At 43.6% G+C, this 22,736-nt stretch overlaps 1 protein-coding gene across 1 annotated transcript in view; it reads right to left on the bottom strand.

Annotated features, from left to right (window-relative positions):
- Nucleotides 1-1,728: 1,728 nt before the first annotated feature.
- Nucleotides 1,729-22,736, bottom strand: part of Rsu1 (Ras suppressor protein 1) — a 179,384-nt gene continuing 158,376 nt past the window's right edge. Inside the window, exon 9 of the mRNA XM_057787590.1 lies at nt 1,729-2,504. Coding sequence (XP_057643573.1) covers nt 2,402-2,504 — 103 coding nt within the window. The 3' untranslated portion in view covers nt 1,729-2,401. The remainder of the gene's footprint in view (nt 2,505-22,736) is intronic.

Raw genomic sequence — 22,736 nt, 5'->3', positions numbered from 1 at the left:
TTTAAATACATGATCTTATTTTCTGGACTATGTTATATATAATAATATACCACGTGCATTCTGAAAAAATATGCATTTGATGTTTTTGATTACAAGTTACATGGTCATTACAGAAGTTTAAAAGCACAGAGTCAGGCTAAAAAATAAAACGAGAAAAAGAATCCTAGTCCACAAAGCAGCGATAATTCATCAACGTCTTAAATGTAGTTTTACATGCACATACTACAAAAACAACTTTAAAAAAAATAAAATTAGGATCATTTTTTCATAGTTTGAAGATCTTTTCGCTATTTAACCATCTGGTATAATCAGATATTCCCCACTGTCTTGAGACGTTGTTCATTGACTGTGGACACTCTGGAATTCTCCCATTCGGTCAGCTGGCTTTCCCTACATTCAGTCACGGCTGCCATGCCACCAGGGCAGTATTCACATACCTCTCTTCGTCTGTACCTCTGGCAGTGCCTTCAGGATATATCCTTGGAAGTAAAAATTCTTGTTTGGAAGGAAATGATTTTAGGTCTTTGCTGTGTGCATTATTAAAGTGCTACACCCAGCCTCGATGGAAATTTATATTCCCTGTGGCAGTAGAGAAGAATGTGTACCTCCCACCCCTCCTCTAACTAGGCCCACCTCAAAAAGATTTGCTCACTTCTCACTGCTAGACATTGCTTATTTTTGATTTGTATTTTTTTGATTACTAGTGAGTTTTTGCCTTTTTATTTCCCTCACGCTTTTGGGGGATACTGCATCTTAACAAATATAGTGCTTGGCCCATATTCCTGTCTAGAGAGCTCGCCTTCTGAAAGAGAGATTTCTTACAGACTTTCATATTGCTGTTTTTATTAATACTTTGCTGCTAATTTAATTGTTGGCGACGTCTGTCACGCAATAGTGGTAGCAGTGTTCTTCCTTGTACAACTTCACAAGCTTTAAAACAATAATGAAAAAAACAAACCCATGGGGTGGCCAACTCTGTTCCCATGATCATCCTTTGGAGCCTGCACCAAGGGGTGGCAGTCGGGGCTTCCCATGGGTAATGGTACCCAGCGTACTAACTGGAAAAAAGAATTTGTAAGGCAGTGCTCTCAGCTGAGATTAGAACTTCATGCCCAAATGAATTCAAGGCCTTTGGTCTGACTCTGGCTCGCTTAGGGCACAGCTGGGAAATGGATGGCAAGTATTGCAAGGGAAATGTTAGGTCCTTCCCCCATAGCCCGCCAGAAGTGCATCTCATCTTACCTGTCTTTTGCTGTAAGGTCTCCAGGTGCTCCCACAAAACTTGTGTTTGGGCTTATTTTCATCCCCACACCCACCACTGCTGGCGAGAAGGAAAACTGCCTAATGCAGAGGGTTGAGAACTGGTCATCTGATGACCCTGTCACGGTGGTCCCCGTACCAGGTGTGCTATAGATTGTGCACATTTGTACAACTTCTTTGGCATCAAGCTCTTAGGAGAATGTTTCTGTGTGAACAGATTCTCTCCAGTTAGAAAAAAAAACACACTTGAGTTTCTCTTTCCCTTCTTCCACAGTCCTTGTCTAGCAAGCACTGGCAAAAGTCACAGTTTCGTTTGGTGAAAGATGACAGCTTTCCAAAATCTTCTGCCAGAATCTCCTCGAGATTTGTTTTTCTCCTCCTTCTTAATTTAGAAACAGTCTTCAAAGGAGAAGAAAGAGAGAAACCTGATAAATTGATGCGAGAGGAAAGCAACAATGATTTAATTATTTTTTTATTTCTTTCATGATAAGGTTCATAGATGATCATCTACAATCAAAATTAGATGAGTAAAATTTTTTTTGGGGGGTGAGGGAGTAATAAAAATGTATATATATATACCCCAATACTAGGTTAATTTTTTATTTTAGTCAAGAAGAAATGTGTGATATAAATTCAAGACTTTATTAAAATCATTTTGGAGTTTAAATGAACATAATAGCTTGGCGGTGAAGGAAGATTTTTTTTAATAAGGCACAATAATGAGTTATGTGAATAAACAGAAAGAATGAAAAGTGTTAAAAGTGTTAACTGTGACATTTAAGTAGTTACATGATTTTAATTATTCTTTTGATAATAAGCAGCCTTGTGACGTTTATTCAAGGAACTGAAACCTGTGCCTACCATGGAATTTGCAGGAGAATGGGAGCTTTGTTTCCTGCCTTTGGCAGTTTTAAGGAAACAAATGGGAATGGATTTAAGGCTTTATAAAATGTACCACCTACTACAAGGATTTCAAAAGTGCAAAGGTGAGGTTGCACTCACTGGGAAGAGAGAGGGGAAAGGATTTTCTTTTCTTTCTTTTCTTTTTTTTTTTAAAGTAGGCACAGGCACACTGTACTGATCTGTGAGACAGAGTGAGGAAGGCCAGGAGATCTAGAGAGGAGGTCGGAGTGTCTGCTCCTTATTTGTTCTTGGCTGCTAGGGGTTTCCGGCTGATCTTTTTTGATTTGTCGTTATTCTTCTTTGGGGGTTCTGGGTTCGCCTGCATGTGTCTGCCGTAGAGGCTAAAGAGAGAGAGAGAGAGAGGGTAAAGTCATGAGCTTTGCTTACTAGTCTGTTTCTTTAGAAAGACCTTTAAATATTCAAGCACCAGGTATGTTTGAGGAGCCAAAAATGTTGTTTACTCTGCCTCATCCACTCTAAGAATTTATGATTTTACACATGTGTGTACAGACATGTATGTCTGTACATACCCCCTGTGCTATGGTTTTCTATCATAGACAAGGTTCTTGGTATTTCACATTTCCTGGAACGGGTGCAGGAAGAGGAAAGGACTGTAAACACAGGTCATGTTTACAAAGCCCTTCTAGAGCGGTGTTCCAAAGACTTAGAGTATTTACACCTACAAGGACAAAGAACTCATTGAACTTGAGAGACAGAATATCCGTTTCAAGAGCAGTAAGTACCAATGCTTGGACTGAAAGCCCAGGGGCCAGTTAATGTGACTAAGAGCAATGGTCTTAGAGATCAGATCGGCTGCTCATGGATGATGGATAGTGTGGGGATGGCCATCACACATCAATGCCACATTAATAAGTACCGCTGATTAAATGTTGACAAAGTGCCCCGCAATTACAGTGGATGGCATCTATTGCCGGAAGGGTTTAACTGAGCGGAGATAGTAATTAATCCATAATTTATGAGTAATTCTGATTAAACAAAATTAAAGCCACCCTAAAATAAATAGAGCTCAGCCTTAACTCCCCTTGGTAATATAACTGTGTTTTCCAGAGAGTTCCATGCACCTCCCAGCCCTTGGTATCTCTAGAGGAAAGGCCTGGCCTTAGTCACAGTTGCACCTGCTCTTTGTTAATGGGATGAGAGTCAGCCAAGAGTCTCACCTCTACAGGTAAGCAGTCACTGGTCCTCATGCCTACTCAGCACCATATCTATTTTTCTGAAGGTTTGTTTCTGGGTCTGTTTGCTTTCTGATTTACTTATGGTGCACTGTTGAGGATGAGTCCAGGGTCACAGGGATGCTAGGTAAGTGCTTTGTCCCTGAGCTACACCCCTAACCCCTTCTCTCAGTTTTGACACTAACACTGGGAGGAACACAAGGATGCACCTGACTGGCATCAACACTCTGGCTGAGAAGTTGAGGGGAGGGCCCGGCGAACGGAACTGTCTCCTTGGTAGGCGGCAAGCCAGGCACTGGTGTTATAGTAAGTAGGTAACATTATGTTTTCTCTTCTGCAGACTCCCAAGTGCCAGTTTAGAAGATGGTTGTTCCAACGGGGTGATGGAGAGGTATGCCCTTACAGAGCTGAGAATTCAGAGTTTACAGCTCATAGGGGATGGAACCAGGAGCCAGGTGTGGGGACTGCTCTGCAGGTAAAGGGGACAGTCATCCTCTTGTATCAAAGAGGCAGCATATCTCTATACAGGTTACAAGGGAGCCTGTGGATAGGCTTCAGCCCTGCAGCAATTAGGAGCTTGGAGAGCTTTGTACTGGCATAATGGTCAGAGTAGGCTGGACACCTGGGGTCCCATAACCTAGAAAGAACTAATGGCTTTTAATGGTGCACAAAGCAAGTCCAGACTTAGTTCTGCCACCCAATTCCCGTGCTGTCAATATCTCTGCCTATGTATTGCCTTCCCAGAATCTTGCCCAGAGACAATAAACAGAAAGCACACTGAGTCAAAGCAGCCCGGCCATCCTATTCTTTACCTTCATTTGCACATTTGGAAAAATACTTTTCAACCATATAGCTTCTGTGATCTCTTCACCAAAGGCCACATACCCAAAGCTCAGGGGCTCCAGGCTCCCCTGGAGGACTCTCATCTCTGAGGTCCTTTCGCATGCCACAGAGCCAAGATCTGACTTTGTCCTGTGCATTCGCAAGGATGCCCCTGACCTCAGGATTATCTGTTACACTGATTTCTTATATTTTCCCTCTGTTTTACAACCATTTATCCCCACAAAGGAAAAAGAAATACACATGCTCAAACTCAGACAACATCAGATGTGATGGATTAGAAAAGCCAAGAGAAACAAGACAGCTCATTCATATGTGTTCTGGTGTGAATATGAAATGCTCTCAAAGGCTGGGTTTGAACCCCTGATCTTTAGTCAATGGCACAATTCTTTCGTGGGGGGCACATGTCTACAGAACTATTGAAATGTGGGGCCTAATTGAAAAGTGTGGGCCACTGTGGGAGGTCTTTAGAATTATACTGGGTTTAGCTTCTGGTCTCACTTGGCTTCCTTATCATCAAAGGGTGATCCAAGCCATGCCACAAGCTTTCAACGCTATGCCTACATCATGATGGATTGGTATCCCCTGAAATGAAGAGACAAAATAAATCCTCCTCTTTTAAATTGTGGCTGTCAGGTATTCTGTCATAGCGATGAGAAAGTATAACTAATACAACAGAGAAACGCAAACCTACCTCAGTATTAGCAAAGGCATACCAACAACAAGAGGAGATGGAGGGTCAAGAGAGCTCAAGTCTCATGAAGGACTTGACTGGCATGGCCTGAACGAAGCGAACCACACGGGCAAGCAGGACATTCCCTGGAGGGGCAGGGATCCGGAAAAGTCAGTTCTGAAGGAGATGCTAAAGCCACGTGGCACTCGGCAAGGCTCTCCTTCCCTTAGAGAAAGAGCAGGAATGTTCCAGTGTTTCAATTACTGCCTTTGACACTCAGCTCACACTGTGTGTGCTTGGGCTTCCCGGGGCTTTGGAGCAATGCACTACAAAGGGCTAAGCAGTCACTGCAGGCGTTGCAGTCTGAGTTTTGACCCTTAAACAGTGTTGACGCTGAGCAAATCGGCAGCAGCTTTCACAGGCGCCCTCCCTCTGCCATGCCTCAGTTTCCTCACCTGTAAGTAAGGGAGTTTCCTTACAGGGTAGCTCTAGGCTGGGCACCACGGCAAATCTACTGGAAGTAGGCAGAAAACACTTTTGAAAACGAGGGCTTATGATATGGAGCTCTACTCAGAGTGGCTAAGTAGAGTTAATCACATGGTTATCTTATTTCATTAGGAGTTTCCTCTGAAAAATAACATGCTATTTTCTAGCAATGACAATGCTTTAGACACTCTAGAAGAAAGGTTTTAATTCTCTTTGAAGGAAGTAACCATGGCTGAGCTAAATGCATTGGCCCACTTCCTCAGTGAGTCACTGAAGGGTTGGATGATACCTCTGTCCCCTGTGTGATCCTTTAATTCCTCCAGCTATGTGGGCAGATGAGAGTCAGCCTTATCCTGAGCAGCTGTCCCCACTGAGAGATGGGCTGTGGCAGGGCAGTAATGACACATATCTCAGGGTCCAAATTCTTGGGTACCATTCTTGGCTGCACTACTTATTACTCAGGGGGACCTCCATTTTCTAGGTGTGACAGACAGATCACTGGTCTGCAAAGGTGACCACATCGTAATCCTTCCAATACACTCTAAGGTTTAGGACTTTGTAGAATCCAGCCTTCTCTACTTGTCCTGTTCCTTCCCACTTCTGTACCCAAGAAGACCCCAGCCATCCCTCAGCCCTGAACACTCTGTCACTTCCAAGATGTATAGCCTACAGCATCCAGGACTGCAGGCCCTGGGGAGAAGAGATCCAGCTGTGCACTCATCCATCTGTACCGCATTCAGTTCCAGATGCTACACGGCCTTGGGGATACCACTAAGTCACCACAGTCTGTTGTTCTCTTCTACAGGATGGAGATGAAATTTCTCTGCAACCTTGGAGGGGGCTTCAGGAAAGATGGAGCTAGACACACAGAAACAATCCTGTCCATGTTGACACACGATAGATGCTCTAAAGGCTATCACTGCCTTTAACATCTCACAAAACTCATGACCCAGTCTACTAGTCCTCCTCCTCCTACACACACACACACACACACACACACACACACACACACACGCACACACGTGCACACATGCACTCTGCTGTATGATCTGGAACCTATATTGTGACCATATGTCCCTGGGTGCTGTTTCTTGAAAGAATTCCAACAGGCACTGGCACTTGGCCATGTCGAACTGACAGTGTTGACAGAGAATCTTGCTCAAGATTACCAAGGAGCTTACAGTCACTAGTGGCCAAAGTGTTCAAGCAAGCTGGAAAATGGGGGAGAGGGAGATGTGTCTTTTGCAAAGAGTCCTAGAAAATCCCACTTCTGAAATCTAAGGTTTGTAGAAGATAAATGGGAGATGGTTAGTGAGTTCGAACAATACCCACCACGACGAGGGATACTCTAAAGTGACAGGAAAAAGTCCATTACTCCCAAGGAGCCTGAGAAGCACGCCTTGTCAATTTTAAAAGCACATTTGGCTTGTGGTTGCTCTCAGAACCTCCTTGCTCAGGAACACAAGGGCCCTCCACCTTCATCTGTGAAGACACGAGTGAGAGGAGAAAGCCATGCCCCGAGCCACCAGAAGATGATGCCCCGGGAGGACCAGGGGAACCATTAGGAAAAGATCCTGCAGACTGCTATTGCCATCAGGATCCTGCCTGTAAAAGCAGCTCTACTGGAATGTGTTATTAAAGCAGTGGTACACAGACCATACCAAGTCCATGAAACTGAAAACTACTACCCGTTAGTAGGTAATGGGGTATTGAATTCAGTTATTCAACAAAATGTTCCAGCCTAGCATATCAGAATAGATTTTGCAATCAGTGTTTCTATTAAGCATTATGAGATGCACAATTTCCCATTACGGATGTGTGAGCTCTGCTGAACGGGGACACTTCCAGTCTTAGACAAAGCCGTATGTTTTCTTGCGGTCTTCTGCTGTGAACATCTCATTTCTGGAGAGCTGCCACGTGAGGACCACTGTGCACCAACCCACTCCTTCTTCCTAGAAGGTTTCTCTCTTGGCTACGAAGCACAGCCCAGAAATCCTCTGAAGGCATCTTTGAAGACCTGTTCTGTCTCGTGTCTCTGTTTTTATTCCTTTGTATCCTCTTCCACAGAAAGATCATCTAATTTTACAGCTCCGATGAGGACATCAAAGCTTTCCAAGTCGCTCACCTCTTCAACCCAGCTGGTGAAGCAGTTACAAAATGTAACAAAGCAGGTGAGCAGCTCCAAAGAGGCTCCTTGGAGGAATTCTAGCAACACCCTGGAAACTGGATCCAGAAGGCAGTAGAGCCTGATATGATCTCATTGAGGTATCCGGGAAAAAGCTGGGGCTGGAAAGATGGCTCTGGGGTTAAAAAGCCCTTTTCGGATAAACATGAACATAGAAGTTCAGATATCTGGAAGCCAAGGAAAAGTGATCTAACTGGAATTCCAGGGGTTAAAAAGAGGTGGCTGCGGATCCCCAGAACAAGCTGGCTAAGTAGCCTGCCTGAAATACAGAGAGATGAATTCTATTGAGAGAACTCGTTTCAGTAAATTAGGAGGATGATAGAGGAAAATACTCAGTGCCAACCTTGTATCTCCATGGACATGCAAACATACATGGACACATGGACACCCATAATACACATATAAAAGAAAAAAATGCTAAGTCAATCTGAGGCCTGATATTAGTGTTTTACCAGCTATCATTCATCTGCATCTCTGTGCTTTTTGCTTTAGATGACCCGTGTTATTACTGCCCAGAATGCTGGCCTGGGTCCTTTCTACAAGACAGTTTTCAATTTTACTTCGAGGCTTCCCCGGTTTTCACTGGTCTTCACCGCTATTCTGCCTTCAGGAAGCACTATGGGATTTACTAGGCTCTCACCATTATGTCCTGGCTAACACAGTGACTTCTGCCCTTGGCTCTCTATTTCAAGGCATCGGCGGAATGCCTGATGACACCGTGTTCCTGGCACTGTGGCTTCCATGCACTCATTAGCCACTGTCACAGTCGCCCAGTGGAGTAGGACCTATTGTTATCTTTCTTATCCAAACGAGAAAACGGACACTTTCCAACTTCAGGCTTGGGTCAACCCAGACAATTACTCCAAAGTTCAAACCTGACTAAGTTATCTTGTCGTATGTCATTCCAGACTTTCCAGTCTTGTTTTCTTCATAAGAGAACCATGTTTTTTTTTTTCTTCTGGAGAGTGGGGGATGCAAACTTGCCTTCCTTTGTATTCTGTATACCCAAGGCACACTAGAAACACATTGTATGCCGTGTAAATATTGTGTTTCAGAATGCCAGGTATATGTGAGGTGCAATATGTTGCTCTCAAGTCGTTTGCTGTGTCATATGCCTCCCTACTGTTGTTTTGGGTGTTTCCATGGCAAGTCCTTATACAGACCAAGAAAAGAACCAATTTTAAAAGCTAAGTAGATGGCCAGCAAAAATAATGAGAAGTAATTTTGCTTGTAATCTGTAATCTGTTGGTAGGATGCTAAATTTAACATGGCTGCAAATAAATTTGTGGACAAAGTGTGAAGCCTGGATTATTAATAAGCATTTGTACTATCTTTATTTATCCATCTAGCAGCTATGAGGGGCTGGTGACAGGATCTTAGCACATAAATTGCTGAGTCCTGAAGAAAAAACATATAACTATTCCATTCCTAAGATAAGTCTCATTAATTCAAAATGCTATGATTTTTTTTTGAGATGCTTCCACACAGTCCTACCAGCAGCAATATGAGCCTTTCACATCTTTGCCATCATCTCTCCCAGTGTTCACTGTGCTCAACACAGTGTAAAAGGAGTGTACAAACATCCACGGGTAAGCAGCATCTATACAAACAGCCCAAAGGAATAGGTAGCTGCTTGAACAGAGATGTGAGGCTGTGCCAAAATACCATACATACTAGAAGGCAGAATTGAAAACATTCCACACATCCCAACCTCACTCTCTGCCCCACTGGAGGGATGAACAGTAGATTCGGGAAAGAGCAAAACCAACAATACCATAGCTAGAAGATGCTCATTAAGCTTCATCATCCTGTCTACTCTAATGATGCTTTCACTTAATAAAAATTCCCTGAGCAGTGGAAAGGATATTAGACAAAGTCTTTGGCTATGTATCAGAGGTCCAAGCTGTCACCGGCAAGCATGCAGTTCAGGGGGTATGCTCCCCGGGGAAGGAGCAGAAACGGCTTTCACGGAATACATGCAGAGGAAAATCAATAGTTGCAACTTGCTCTGCTGCTCAAGCATTTAAGAAAATAGGTAATCCTTTTAAATTAAACTGCAAAGTGCTAAATGTTGCAATTTCCAAACTGAACTCAGAGGTGAAAGGAAAGACACCAAGGACACTGGGAAGTTCCCTAAACAGGCTTCTTCGATAAACACTATACCTGGAGGGACTTCCCCCTCCATTCCCCTGAGGTTAATTCACTTATTTCAAAAATTATTCCTTAAGTTCACTACTATGAAAACCCAAACCCCAATAACTTGAGTCTGGCCTTAAAAGTTAAATAGTAATTTTCCAAAGAGATTTTGGAACCTGGATAACTAGGTGCTAATAAAATAAAATATCACAAGCTATTGTGACATTTCGTTCCTATTTTATAAATCACCTTAAACTTCACATTCTGTCAATACAAAATTACCAAGTATATGAAGAGCTTATGATAGCTGGACCAATGCTGAGACACCACCCTAAAACCCGAATATATGGGAAATAAGATTGTTATTTTGTGTAAATGATAAATCAATACACAGTGAATTGAAGTAGGAACATGACAAGTCATCAAAATAGCACCAGCATAGTCCCTAAGTCAGTGAGCTTGACCATAACAGACACCAACAGAGATGGAAAGAGATCCTGTTCTTAGAAACAATGGTCACCAATGAAAAAAGTGGGTTCAATGCAGGCAGTGGGGGACTTCTGCACCTCCAGAGAAAGGCAGCAGGGAACAGCAACTGCAGTGTGTACACATTCAAGAATGCTACATCCACAGTAAAGCCAAGGGATCAATCACAGTGAGTTCTTCTCTTGCTCTGCACACATGGGCCCATGCCTACATGTTCCAGCCCGAGGTCAGCTCCCCACACGCCACCATTACTTGTCTTAGTCAGCGTTATTACCGTTGTGATGAAACACCATCACCAAAACCAACTTGGACAGGAAAGGGTTTACTTTTTCACAGTCCCAGATAACACTCCATCATCAAAAGCAGCAAGGGAAAGCTTTTTGCAGGACAGGAACCTGGAGGCAGAAGCTGATGCAGAGGCCATGGAGGGGTACTTCTTACTAACTTGCTCCTCATGGCTTGCTCAGTCTGCTTTTGTATAGAACCCAGGACCACCAGATGACACCACCTACAATGGGCTGGGCCCTCCCCCAAATATTACTTATTAAGAAAATGCTATACAGCCAGATCTTATGGAGGTGTTTTCTCAATTGAGGCTTGCTCCTCTTAGAAGATTCTAGCTTGTGTCATGTTGACATAAAACTAGGCAGCACAACTTCCCTCCCTGCTTCCATCCCAGGTTCTTGCCCCTTCTAACACTGGTCCTTATTTGCCTGTCCAGAGTTCTTCCCAAGTTCTCCCCTAGAAAGGAACCACCACCATGCTCATTGACAGACGAAGAAACAGAGGCACTGGAAGCTTAAATACCTTGATGAGAAGATAATCAACTCTGAGGATACTGATGGCTTTGGAGGTCATGTGACTCACCTCATCCTAAGCCTGCCAGGATGTCTTGTCACCTTGGCTAAAATAATTGGATGGAAAATGAGCAAGTGGTCCATGATAGCCAACAAGAGAAACAGGTCTAGGTTCTGAGCTGTTGAGGGAAGAAACAAACGCCTTTCTTTTTGTTTACTTAAGAATGAGAAGAACCCAGATTTGCATTCCACACCGGCCTAGTGGGAGAGGGGACTGACTGCCTAGGAGAGAAACTGGCATAGACAAAGCAGAATAGAAACACAGGGAGGTTTTGGGCCCAATGATGCTAACTGAGCCCATAGACCATGATGTGCCTGAAACCCACTAGCTGCTCTTATTATATAAGATCTTCCTCTTGGGCTTTGTGTTCCTTGCCATTAAAGGACAGCTGTGCTGACACTCTTACTCCGCGCTCCTTCATGTGTGATCTCCCCAGCCAGGTCTTCTTGATCAGCATTGTCACTGATGACACAAGCCTCCTCTTATTGTATGTCACAATAGTGTTATGATGCTCATGTGATTACTATTGCCTCTTGCCCCACCAAACAGAAGAATCCTTAGAGGGTAGGAACCTGACCGACTGTCTTCCTTAGTCCCCTCTTTATCTGGCTGTGATGGTCAGTCCTCATTGTCTGTCTACTTGACTGATTTAGATTCACTAGGAGACAGCTCTTACTATGTTTGTGGAGCTGTTTCCGGAGAGGTTTAACGGACTGGGAAAGACTCATGTTAATGTGGGAAGCACCGTCTCATGGACTGGGGTCTTGGACTGCACAAAAAGGGAACAAAGACAAAGGCAGACCAGGGTCAGCATTCCCTATCCCTTTGCTTCCTGATCCCAAGAGATGTGAACAAACAGTCTTGTGCTTCTGCCTACAGTCTTGGTCCACTCCTACTGACAAGCCTTCTCCACAGTGATATAACGTTTCCTTAAACCGTGAGCCAAGTCCTTCCTCCTTTAAGTGATTCTTGTCAGGTATTTGGTCAATGGTAAGAAAATAATGGATACTGGGTAGTGTATTACAGATACACTATAAGTGTCCGCTGACTGAATGAAATCGAGTATATCATTACTAGGATTATCAAAAGCATCCGAGTGTTGGAATGACTCTCCCGATGGATCATGAATGCCTCTGGAATAAGATTATGTCTAAGATTATTTTTTTTGTTCTTGTGCCTAGTACCCAATAGTCACCAAAAATATGGATTGGCTAATGGACAGAACAATGGTAGAGGGTGTGTGTGTGTGTGTGTGTGTGTGTGTGTGTGTGTGTGATGGAGAACTGTTTGTACCATGGTGGACAGGAAACAGAGGGTCTGGCAGGAACCAGAGGCTGGGTGTAACCTTAATACGCGTACATGTAGTGACCCATTTTCTATAGCTAGGATCTGATTCCTAAAGGTTTTGCAGTCTCCTAATTGTGCCATCACATAGGGGAACAAGTGGCCAAAACTGTGGGGGACACTTCAGCATCAACCTATAACATGTACTTTATGGAACTTGAACAGTGCTTCAATTTTACAAATTCATTTAACCAAGGCACAGTAAATGAAACTTCACAGGGTTGACATCTCAAAGGTGCTAGGTTATAACATGACATGATGCCTAACATTGAAAACAGTGCAGTATTAGTTTTTTCTTTAGCAATCAAGGAATTTTGGTGAGACAAATCACTTCTACTTACAAATTGCAAAGATTAAACCAAGAGCAAAACCAAACAACAAAACAGCTTTAGTATTCAAACCCAGAATGTCTTTAGCTACAGACTATCTATGGTGGTTTATCCACAAGGCTGTCAGCCACCCAGGTGACTTCAAACAAGAGTAAGAAGAGACAGTGGGTACCTTCTGCCCTGTCCCTATCATAGCCAAGTTCCTCCTGGAGCAGTGTTTCTGGGATGTGGTCATTGGCATCTCTGATACACAGCAAATCAAGTTTTGCTTCTCCATCAGGTTCCCACTTTTGAACACCTGGTGGTGATATAAAGATCAGGAGCAGGGCAACCTCTTGTGACAAGGGGTTCCATCAGGAGTAGGGAGATACAGGGGTACTGAATTCAAGGCACCAATTATGAGAGGAATAATGAAGATACTACAGCTTCAAAAAACAAATCTTTGGATTTCACCTCCCTTTTAGTCTTGATTTGCATATTTTGAGTTTAAGAAAAGAAACACCCTCAAAAGGAAGTTTATAAGATATTTCCTGCCTTGATCTATTCAGATTGTTTATCATGTATTTTTATATTTTTGTTTTTATATCATATTTTTAAGAGTCTCTGAGAAACATACAGTCTACAGAATAAAAATGGCTAAAACCCAAGATGGTTACAGGCTAGGCTGGCTGTGACCCCAGATCTGCTGGAGGATCCCAGGCACCAGCAAGGAACCCGTGAGGAGACTCAGGGAAAGACCGTGAGTAGGGGCTGGCTCTCAGGACTTGGTTTTTGTGTCTGATGCCCCCAACAGGCAAAAACTGTGGCTGTGGGTGGGCAGGGAAGAGCTGAAACCTGTCACAACAGCCCGCTGCATCCAAGAATCTCAAGCGCTTCGTCTAAGAATCTCACCCACCAAACACCCCTGGAAGGTGTTAGAACATTCGATGTGCAGATGGTGAGTGTGAGGTGGAGTAGAAGTGTGCCGTGGAGATGCCAGAGGCACAGGGGGTGTGGCAGCTCCTCCCCGCTCCCTGGTGGCATGGGACAGAAGACCTTGAAGGGAACACACACAGAGAAGGAACATGCAGATGCAATAATCGGTATGTGGGAAGAGTCCACTCCAGCTGTGAGGGTCTATAAAACACAGGGCAGCTCCTGTGGAACAAGGCGAGGCATCACAGTCAAGTTTCATGAGAAAAAAATGTCCTCAGATGATACTGGACACCAACATTAAATCTGCTGCGTATATCAAGGCTCGTGATTTTTTAAAATTTATATTTCTTGGTGAAGTATTTTCTCCATGTACCTCAAAACTAAAAACAACAACACAAAAACAAAGAAACCCAATACTCTGAAAATTGAAAGAAGGGCAGATGACCCCTGCAGGTTCTCTCTCATTTCTGCGACAACAGATGGTGTGTGCCCTGAAAGTATGTATGCTGCTTCTCTGTCTGTCTGTCTGTCTGTCTGATCCTGACAAGGAGTGCTCTCTTAGGAGGTCACTTTTGACTGAGTGTGTGTGTGTATGATATGCAGAGGTGTGCACAGGCATGCTCATGAATGTGTTGTGTACACAGAAAGGCTAGAGAATAATCTTGGATATTGTTATTCAAGAGTATAACCCTGACCTTGTTCTTTGAGATAGGGTTTCTCACTGGGATTCAGGGATCGTCAACTAGGCTAGGTTGGCTGGCCAGTGAGTCTTGGGAATCTTCCCATCTCCACCTCCCCAGCACTGGAATTACAAGTGCTTGCCATCCTGGCTGGTTTTTCTGTGGATTCTGAGGATTAAACTCAGGTCCTCACGTTTGTGCAGCAAGAACTTTGACAACTGACCCTATACCCTCAGCCCCAACATGCTGCATTCAATTTCCTTGTGGATTCAGGTTCAAAACAGAAAAGCCCAGATACACTTAGTGCACAGTATGCTTTGAGAGAGAGGAGACCAGGGGAATACGGCATCTTCTTCCATGGTTGGCATTCGTATGGAAGCTAACTTACAGCAAACTCATCTAAGTTATTCTGCAAGTCATCTGTAATTCTTCATAGCTGGGTAACTTTGGACAAGTTACTCAGCCTCTCTGAGAGGTCTTTCTCATCTGTAAACTAGTATTGAGATTAACGGTACATACATCATGGGATTGTCATGAGGATGAAATAACAAAGCACTGAGTATATGGCAGACACCATATAGGTACTAACACATCCAGGCTGCTGCACACTGTGCTAGAACTGGGATTGTCCATTCTAAACTTGAGTGAAACCACGGAATTGCAAAATGCCTTATGCTCGTCTGCACAAAGTTTTACACAAAACACAGTTTCTTTCCAGAGAGATATTTTAAAAGATGCTGTATTATGCATGCCTGAGGAAAATAGGAACTGGTGGAGAATACACAGAAGGTCCTTAGAAATAAAAACACCCGACAAGTTCAGTCACTCTTGGAGGCAGTCTTCACTGGGTATGAGACAAAACCACCAGAGTCAATGCTAAAAGCAGGAAGGGAGCGGCCATGCAGAGGGCTCTGTCCAGGGTTCTGAATGGGCGGCACTCCAACACTAATTGAAAAGAGGAGGCGGGGATCGGGTACATCTTCAGTCCTCATCTCGCTCCAGCCCTCCCATTCACAGGCTAAGCTGTTCTAGAATCTATTCAGATGGGACCCACATTATGTAAGAGTCAATAATCTTTATGGTAACTCTGCAGTGAAAGTGTCATTTGTTGTAATGAACACTGATCATAAGTTAAGCCCCTAGCTACTCTCTGTGTTATTTTTTATTATACTGTTCCTTGCTCTGTTATATTTCAGGAGTACTGAGGGAATTTATCCAACTATGTGTGCTAGTCAGCTCTTCGTTACTCAGATTGCATTTTGCTAAGATGCTCCGCAGCAATTTGCAAACACACTGATTCCTAAGGAAATGCATCAGACACTGGTTATGTGTTCTCCTCTGCTGATGCCAGCAGGCAGCCTTCCCTCTTCTCTTTTCTCCTGGCTATCCGTCCCCTTCATTTGCCATTTTTCCTCTCTGTTTAGCTGCCACCCCATTCAGAGTACAGTTCTCCAGGCCCAAATCTGAGAGTATTAACAATGTGATACTGGACATTTTTTTTTTCAGCAGTAATAACTCTTTGTTCAATTCAGCACCAAGAATACTGTTTTCCAAAGCAACATCTCTCCTATAGCTCACACTTGCAAACACCGCTCTGTGCTTACATTACAGGCCTACCCCTCTGGCTGCTTCGAAGGACTCCAAAAGGCACTTAAGTGAAGAAAAGCTGGAATGCTTCCATTTCTTCTTCTTCTTCTTCTTCTTCTTCTTCTTCTTCTTCTTCTTCTTCTTCTTCTTCTTCTTCTTCTTCTTCTTCTTCTTCTTCCTCCTCCTCTTCCTCCTCCTCCTCCTCTTCCTCCTCCTCCTCCTCCTTCTTTTTTTAAAAAAAGTCAATATGAAAAATTCATTTGGCTTGTTGTATGTTAGGCATGAGAGTAGAGTTTCCACGTGCCTCTATGCCTTGTGCTCTTGGAGTTGCTTGTAGGTAGGCTATGATTTCCCCAGGGGACCACACTGCTGCCATGACTTGGAGATCACTGGCCAGCACAAAGGCATGGAGCCCTCATGGATTCACACCAAGCCATCAGCTCCCTGACTATAAACACCAGCAGACTCTGTTGCTCTGGCTGCACATGGCGCTGCAGCCCATTACTACCAGACACCAAGGAAGGTTAGCTTCTGCTGCACTGCTAGCTTTGTTCAGGATGCTAAAGAAGAAACCAAAATATTAAGAATGAGAAAACAGCACGTAGAGGCATCAAAGACCTCGGCACTCCATTATTGACAACTTTTTAGGGAAGACTCAGCTGGGAATGCTTCTTCTTAGGGAATCTCACTCAATGAACTGAAATGCACACAGGCAAGCAAGAAAGCCACATTCTCCTCACTATGTTTTCTTCCTGAGACACGTGACGGAGGAGCTGAGAAGAAACTTAGATTACCATACCTGCATCTCTTTAAAAATAGCCTGGCTAGCCCCTGCCCCCAGACAGATGCATCCTACCAGCACGCAGACTTCCCCGGAGAAGAGGGGAAGAGTGTGCCTGTGCTCAGGTCCCTTTCACTAGTGGCCACTCACGTTGGTCATTGAATAGATTCTACTCTAGGTCGACGATGATGCCACGGGGGTAGTGCAATTCTTCAAACTCTAAAAGTCAGAGAAGTGGCCGGCAAGATGACTTAGGCCCTGACAACCTAACTCTGACCCCAGAACCCACACAGTGGAAGAGAAGAAGCGATTTCTACCAGCTGCTCCTGTTCCACTCGTCATACTCAGACTAAGTGTAACTTTCAAAAAGAGAGACCGCAGGTTCACTCATTTCAAGGCTTCTTCTCTGAATAAAGCTTTATTTGTGGTTCCACTCACACAGGTCAGAGCCATGACATCAGGTCTGCATGATCAGATGTCTAAAGTTGTAAGGTCCAGAAGTTCATAGTAAAATAGCTCAGTTGTAGAAAAGATAGCTTCAGAAGTTTAGATTTAAAAGGCTAAAAGCCGGGGCAAGAGACAGTTCATACACATAAGTGTAACCTGAATAAAAGTCAGTACTCAGTGAGAATAGAGACAGGGAAGCCAAAACTTCAACAGCAGAGGTTGAGGAAAGAAACATAGGACGCTCAGCTGCTCAGGATGAATCTAGTCTTTAAAGATACGCCTCCGTAAGTGAGTCTGTCCAAGGCTCAAAGCTAAAGGACCCTCATTGAGAGCACTGTCAGCTACTTTACAAGAGATGGTAGGAGTACACAAGTCAGTGAAGGTACACAGAGAGCTGCAGGTCTCTAGACTCAGAACACTGCGGGAGATCATCCAGGCACACCAGTAGGTGCCTTAAGATATCTGAAAAGACACAATTCAACACACTGGGCAGCCAGGTACAAAACTGCTAGATAACTGCACATTAGATTACATATCCAGCTTGAGAAAAGCCTTGTGATCATGAACACTGTATATTCAGAAGGGGGGGGGAGGGAGAGAGAAAAAATGGAGTTATAACTTCATCTTGATACAGTCCCTCTTCATTTACTAGGGATTCCAAAAACTAGAATTCACTGTATCTTGATACATCAGTGTCAAAAGAGACTTAGGACTCAGTGGTGTGGAGAGAAGTTTTGAAGCACCTTGTATTTGCTCTAGGCACCAATTTTATTAACAAGCTGAGTTATCATGGAAGGTGTGTCCAGTAAACCCTGAATCCCCTCTTAACCAGCACCCCTGATGAGGTGTGGGAAGCTGCAGCAGGCTGTATGTGTTGTGCATGTCTATACACCTATGTGTGGGCAGTGACATGAGTACTGCTGGAGAGACAGGAGATCTGAACTCACATCCCAATGATGCTCCATCATGTCCATTCTCGGCCCCACTAGCTATTGCTTCCATCCACCTCTGTGGACAGTCTACCGCTCTTTTCCCGTTGGGAATCCCATCCCTCCCTCCTTAGAGCCCAACTCTCTTCACTTTGACAATTTCTGCCCACGATTTTCAATCTCTCTCCCGAATTCCAACTTTGCAGACTGATGGGTGGCCCTCAACTCTGGAGAAAAAGTCACTTTCCCATTGCTTATGCCAGGATTTATTACTATAACTAACTTTGGGGAAGATGCCCTCACAGATGAAAACAATGTCATGACTACTTAGGAGAGACACCTGGCTCCCCTGCCCTTTCCACTTTCCATTTCCCTTACCTCACTTACAGTGCTCAGGGCACACTCTGCCCAGAATACCAGCTCTCTGTGCACACTCCACAGTTAGGCGGATGTTCTGAAGGCAAGGACGACACCTTATAAATCCCTGTCTGCTCAGCCTGGTCCTGTACACATGAAGTATACTTAACAGATAATTGTTCCAAAAGTTGATTGATTAAAGGAGCCTCAGACTTAACTCCCTTCGCAGGTTCATGAGAAGAAATATACCATGAAACTCAAGGATACAGCTGGCGCCCTAATTAATATCTGTCACTTGGCGGTTCTTAATTAAGAACTCTAAAATAAAGACCCACCTTTCTCCCATGCCAAATGGGTATCACCTTCATCAGCATCCGAGTGATGAAACTGCAACTTCATTATTTTCTGCTTTTTTTTCTCTGCCCTGCCAGATGGGAACATTAGCTACATAGTATTTATTAGTATAACAGAGACCAGCGCAGAGGCTTGGGAGAATTCGAACAGAAGCAGACCCTTGCGCTCTTTCAATGCCAGCTTTGAACAGAAGGGGAAATGCCTTCTTTGTCCTATTTCTAGGAGGGAGAGAGCGATATTTGATGTAGGAAGTAGACTCTGTTACCAACACAGATTGCTTCCTGTCCCTTGGGGGTCTGTTGCCCCCTGGAAGTCTGTTGTTCCTTGAAGTCCATTCATGTTTATTCTCATAACAGGCCCAGCAGTACTTGCCTCAGGAAAAGATTGGGCCATGAACAGGGAACCACTTTCTAAATATAACCCCAGCAGCACAGACAACTGAGAGAAACAATAAATGGGACCTCCTGAAACTAAAAAGCTTCTGTAAAGCAAAGGACACAGTCAATAAGACAAATCGACAGCCTACAGAATGGGAAAAGTTCTTCACTAACCCCACATCAGACAGAGGGCTGATCTCCAAAATATTCAAAGAACTCAAGAAACTGGACACCAAAAGATCACATAATCCAATAAAAAAAAATGGAGTACAGACCTAAACAGAGAACTCTCAACAGAGGAATCTAAAATGGCTGAAAGACACTTAAGGAAATGTTCAACATCCTTAGTCATCAGAGAAATGCAAATCAAAATGACTCTGAGATACCATCTAACACCTGTAAGAATGGCCAAGATTAAAACACTGATGACAACTTATGCTGGAAAGGTTGTGGGGAAAAGGGAACACTTCTGCATTGCTGGTGGGAATGCAAGCTAGTACAACCCCTTTGGATGTCAGTGTGGCGATTTCTCAGAAAATTAGGAAACAACCTTCTTCAAGATCCAGTAATACCACCTTTGGGTATATATCCAAAGGATGCTCAATCGTGCCACAAGGACATGTGCTCAACTATGTTCATAGCAGCATTGTTTGTCATAGCCAGAACCTGGAAACAACCTAAATGCCCCTCGATCAAAGAATGGATAAGAAAAATGTGGTACATTTATACAATGGAGTACTACACAGCAGAAAAAAATAATGGTAGCTTGAATTTTGCAGGAAAATGAATGGAGCTAGAAAACATTATTTTGAGTGAGACACAGACACAGAAAGACAATTATCACATGTACTCACTCATAGGTGGTTTTTAAACATAAGGCAAAGAAAGCCAGCCTACAAACCACAATCCCAGAAAACTTAGACAACAATGAGGAAAATAAGAGAGACTTACATAGTTCTAATCTACATGGGAAGTAGAAAGTAGAAAGACAAGATCTCCTGAGTAAATTGGGAGCATGGGGACCTCGGGGGAGGATTGAAGGGGGAAGGGAAGAGGCAGGGAGGGGAGCAGAGAAAAATGTAGAGCTCAATAAATATCAATTAAAAAAAAAGAACAAAAGATTGGGCCATAAACTTTTAAAACTGGGAAATATGGCAAAAGAACAAACTTACCATCTTTCCCAAGATGGTCACAAGGTCACTGAAGGGGACAAAGCAGGGTCCCCAGGGTCCTGTCACTGGGAACCATACTGTACTTTCCTAGGTCAGGCTGGTGCATGAGCCTCAGTGGTTATCAATTACCTCACTGAGTCCTTATTTTAAAAAGGACCTGGGCATCCTTAGGCACCCAGCACGAATATCCTGCTATGATAATTACCTCTCCTATTCTTAAAACAAAAATGAACAAGTTCAGGACAGCAAGATGGTTAAGTAAAGGCGCCAGTCTCTAAGCCGAATGATGTGAGTTTGATCCCCCACATAGTGGAAAGAGAGAACTGACTCTCACAAATGTCCTTGGACTTCCACACCTGGGCTGTGGCACACACATGCCCACTTACACACCACATGTGCACTCAAAATAAATAGATTAAAATGTAATAAAAATGTCCTTGATTGTGCAGTACCCCTTTGCTCACTTAGGTAGTGTTGGAGAAAGCAGAGAGAGAAGAAGAAGGGGTGGGTGGATGATATTAGCATGGTAGACACACTCCCTCCTTATTAGGGTTCATCCCAGCTCTCGGGATCAGGGGCGAACTCTGGCTCCATCAATGTTCACGAGGGAGATTGGGCTGTAATTCTCTTTCTTTGTCTCATCTTTGTGTGCTGTGGGTATCAGGGTAACTGTAGCCTCATAAAAAGAATTTGGCAGATGTAAAACCTATTTGTCTCATTCTTGAGAATAGGCAGGAACAGCATTTATCTACTGAACGCATCCAGTGATACATTCTGTTTCTTTATGTTCTCCATTATGGTATACTGGGGAAATTATACCTTTTCAACTATGTGGAGTCGGGGCGTATTATCTACGTAAACTGTATCAGGGTGAGAGAGGCAAGGCTGAAGTCTTTGTGACAGAAGGGAATGTAAAACATTGAAAGCAGTGGGATGCTAGGAAGGCTCGGGGAGAGGAAGCTACAGTACTGAGCCCAGACCAGCACACAGCAACTGCTCAAGAAACACAGCCACTGTTAATATCGCTAATATTATTGGTAACCATCCTTTCTGCCTCATGTTGCTTGACAAACTGCTGGCAGAAAAATGAAATCTACTTTCTGCCTCTCTGGATTTTCCATCCAAAAGTAAGGGAAGCAGTGATGAAGGGCGTCTTGTCTAAATTTGAAGGAGATGGATCACGCATGGCAAACCGCCTAGGAGGGAGGAAGGTTATTCCCAGTAGCCCTGGCAGATAGAGGATACTTCATTATCCTGTCCATTACAAACCACTCCAGACACATAGTTATCGACGACAATCTGCCAATTGATTAAACATCTCAATATATGAATCCAACTTTACATTAATTAGCAGTTTGGAGACAATGATCTTAGAAGTTAGGGAAGGCAGTTTTGAAAATGTTTACATCTGCCTTTGCTTTAACCTTCTGTGAACTATCACACACAATTTACCTTCTTCTAAATAAGCTACATTTCTGGTTCATTTGTTCGCTAGAATAAGATGGGTGCAAGAAGTTTTGCGTTTGTTTTTTATTTCGTGCAACATGAAATGTGGATTTAATAAATAGCTCCACAAGGCAGGTAGAGAAGGCATTTGCTGACATTGACGTACATTTGCTCTCAAGAACAAACAACAAAAATTAATTGTACAACACCGTGCGCTTATGATTTCCCTCTCCGCGTGTGAAGTTACAGGGGGCAAAGAGGCCGCTGGCTCATGTTCCACATGGGAAGCTTGACAAAGTTGGTTTCAAAATGTAAGTTTTGCTCTTCCCTCTTTTTATTAATTCCTGCATTTTACTAATTAAGCCTTACTGTTTGACCTTTCAAAAAATCTCCAACAAATTCTCCGAAGGGGATTTTTTCTTTAAAGAAGCGAGATAAATTCATAAAAGCCTTTTTTTTTTTTTTAAGTTTCTCTTTTATTTGGGTGGCACACAGGGCCTTCTATTTGTTCCTCAAGTGCTTCCCTGTTGGCTAGAACATAATTGACACCATGAGGTGATGCACTGGGTACAGGCCGCTGTCCAGGAGAATGGCCAATGATAAGGGGCTAGAGCTATGGCTCAGTGGACAAGGCACTTGTTGAGCAAGCAGGACGACCAGATTATAGATCTCCAGAATTCACAAAAACTAAAAACAAAAAATTGGCAGGTGTGGCAACCAACCCATGAGTCTCAAAGCAACTTGACTAGCTAGCCTAACCAAAGCAGAGAGCAACAGGTTCAGCATCAGACCCTACCTCAGAAAACAAAGAGCAATTAAGGGAAACACCTAATGTCAACCTCTGGCTTCCACAGAGACACATGTGCACCTGCACACATACCTGTGAATACACGCACACACACACACACACACACACACACACACACAGGTATGTCCAAACAAACACAGAAGAACACAAGAACCCATGCCTAGGAGCCCAACAGACATGTAGAGCTCGC

This window comes from Chionomys nivalis, chromosome 13 (genome assembly GCF_950005125.1).
Source record: "Chionomys nivalis chromosome 13, mChiNiv1.1, whole genome shotgun sequence".
Classification (NCBI taxonomy): domain Eukaryota; kingdom Metazoa; phylum Chordata; class Mammalia; order Rodentia; family Cricetidae; genus Chionomys; species Chionomys nivalis.
Note: the sequence above shows the minus strand (reverse complement) of the source record. Positions and strands in the feature narration are given on the sequence as shown.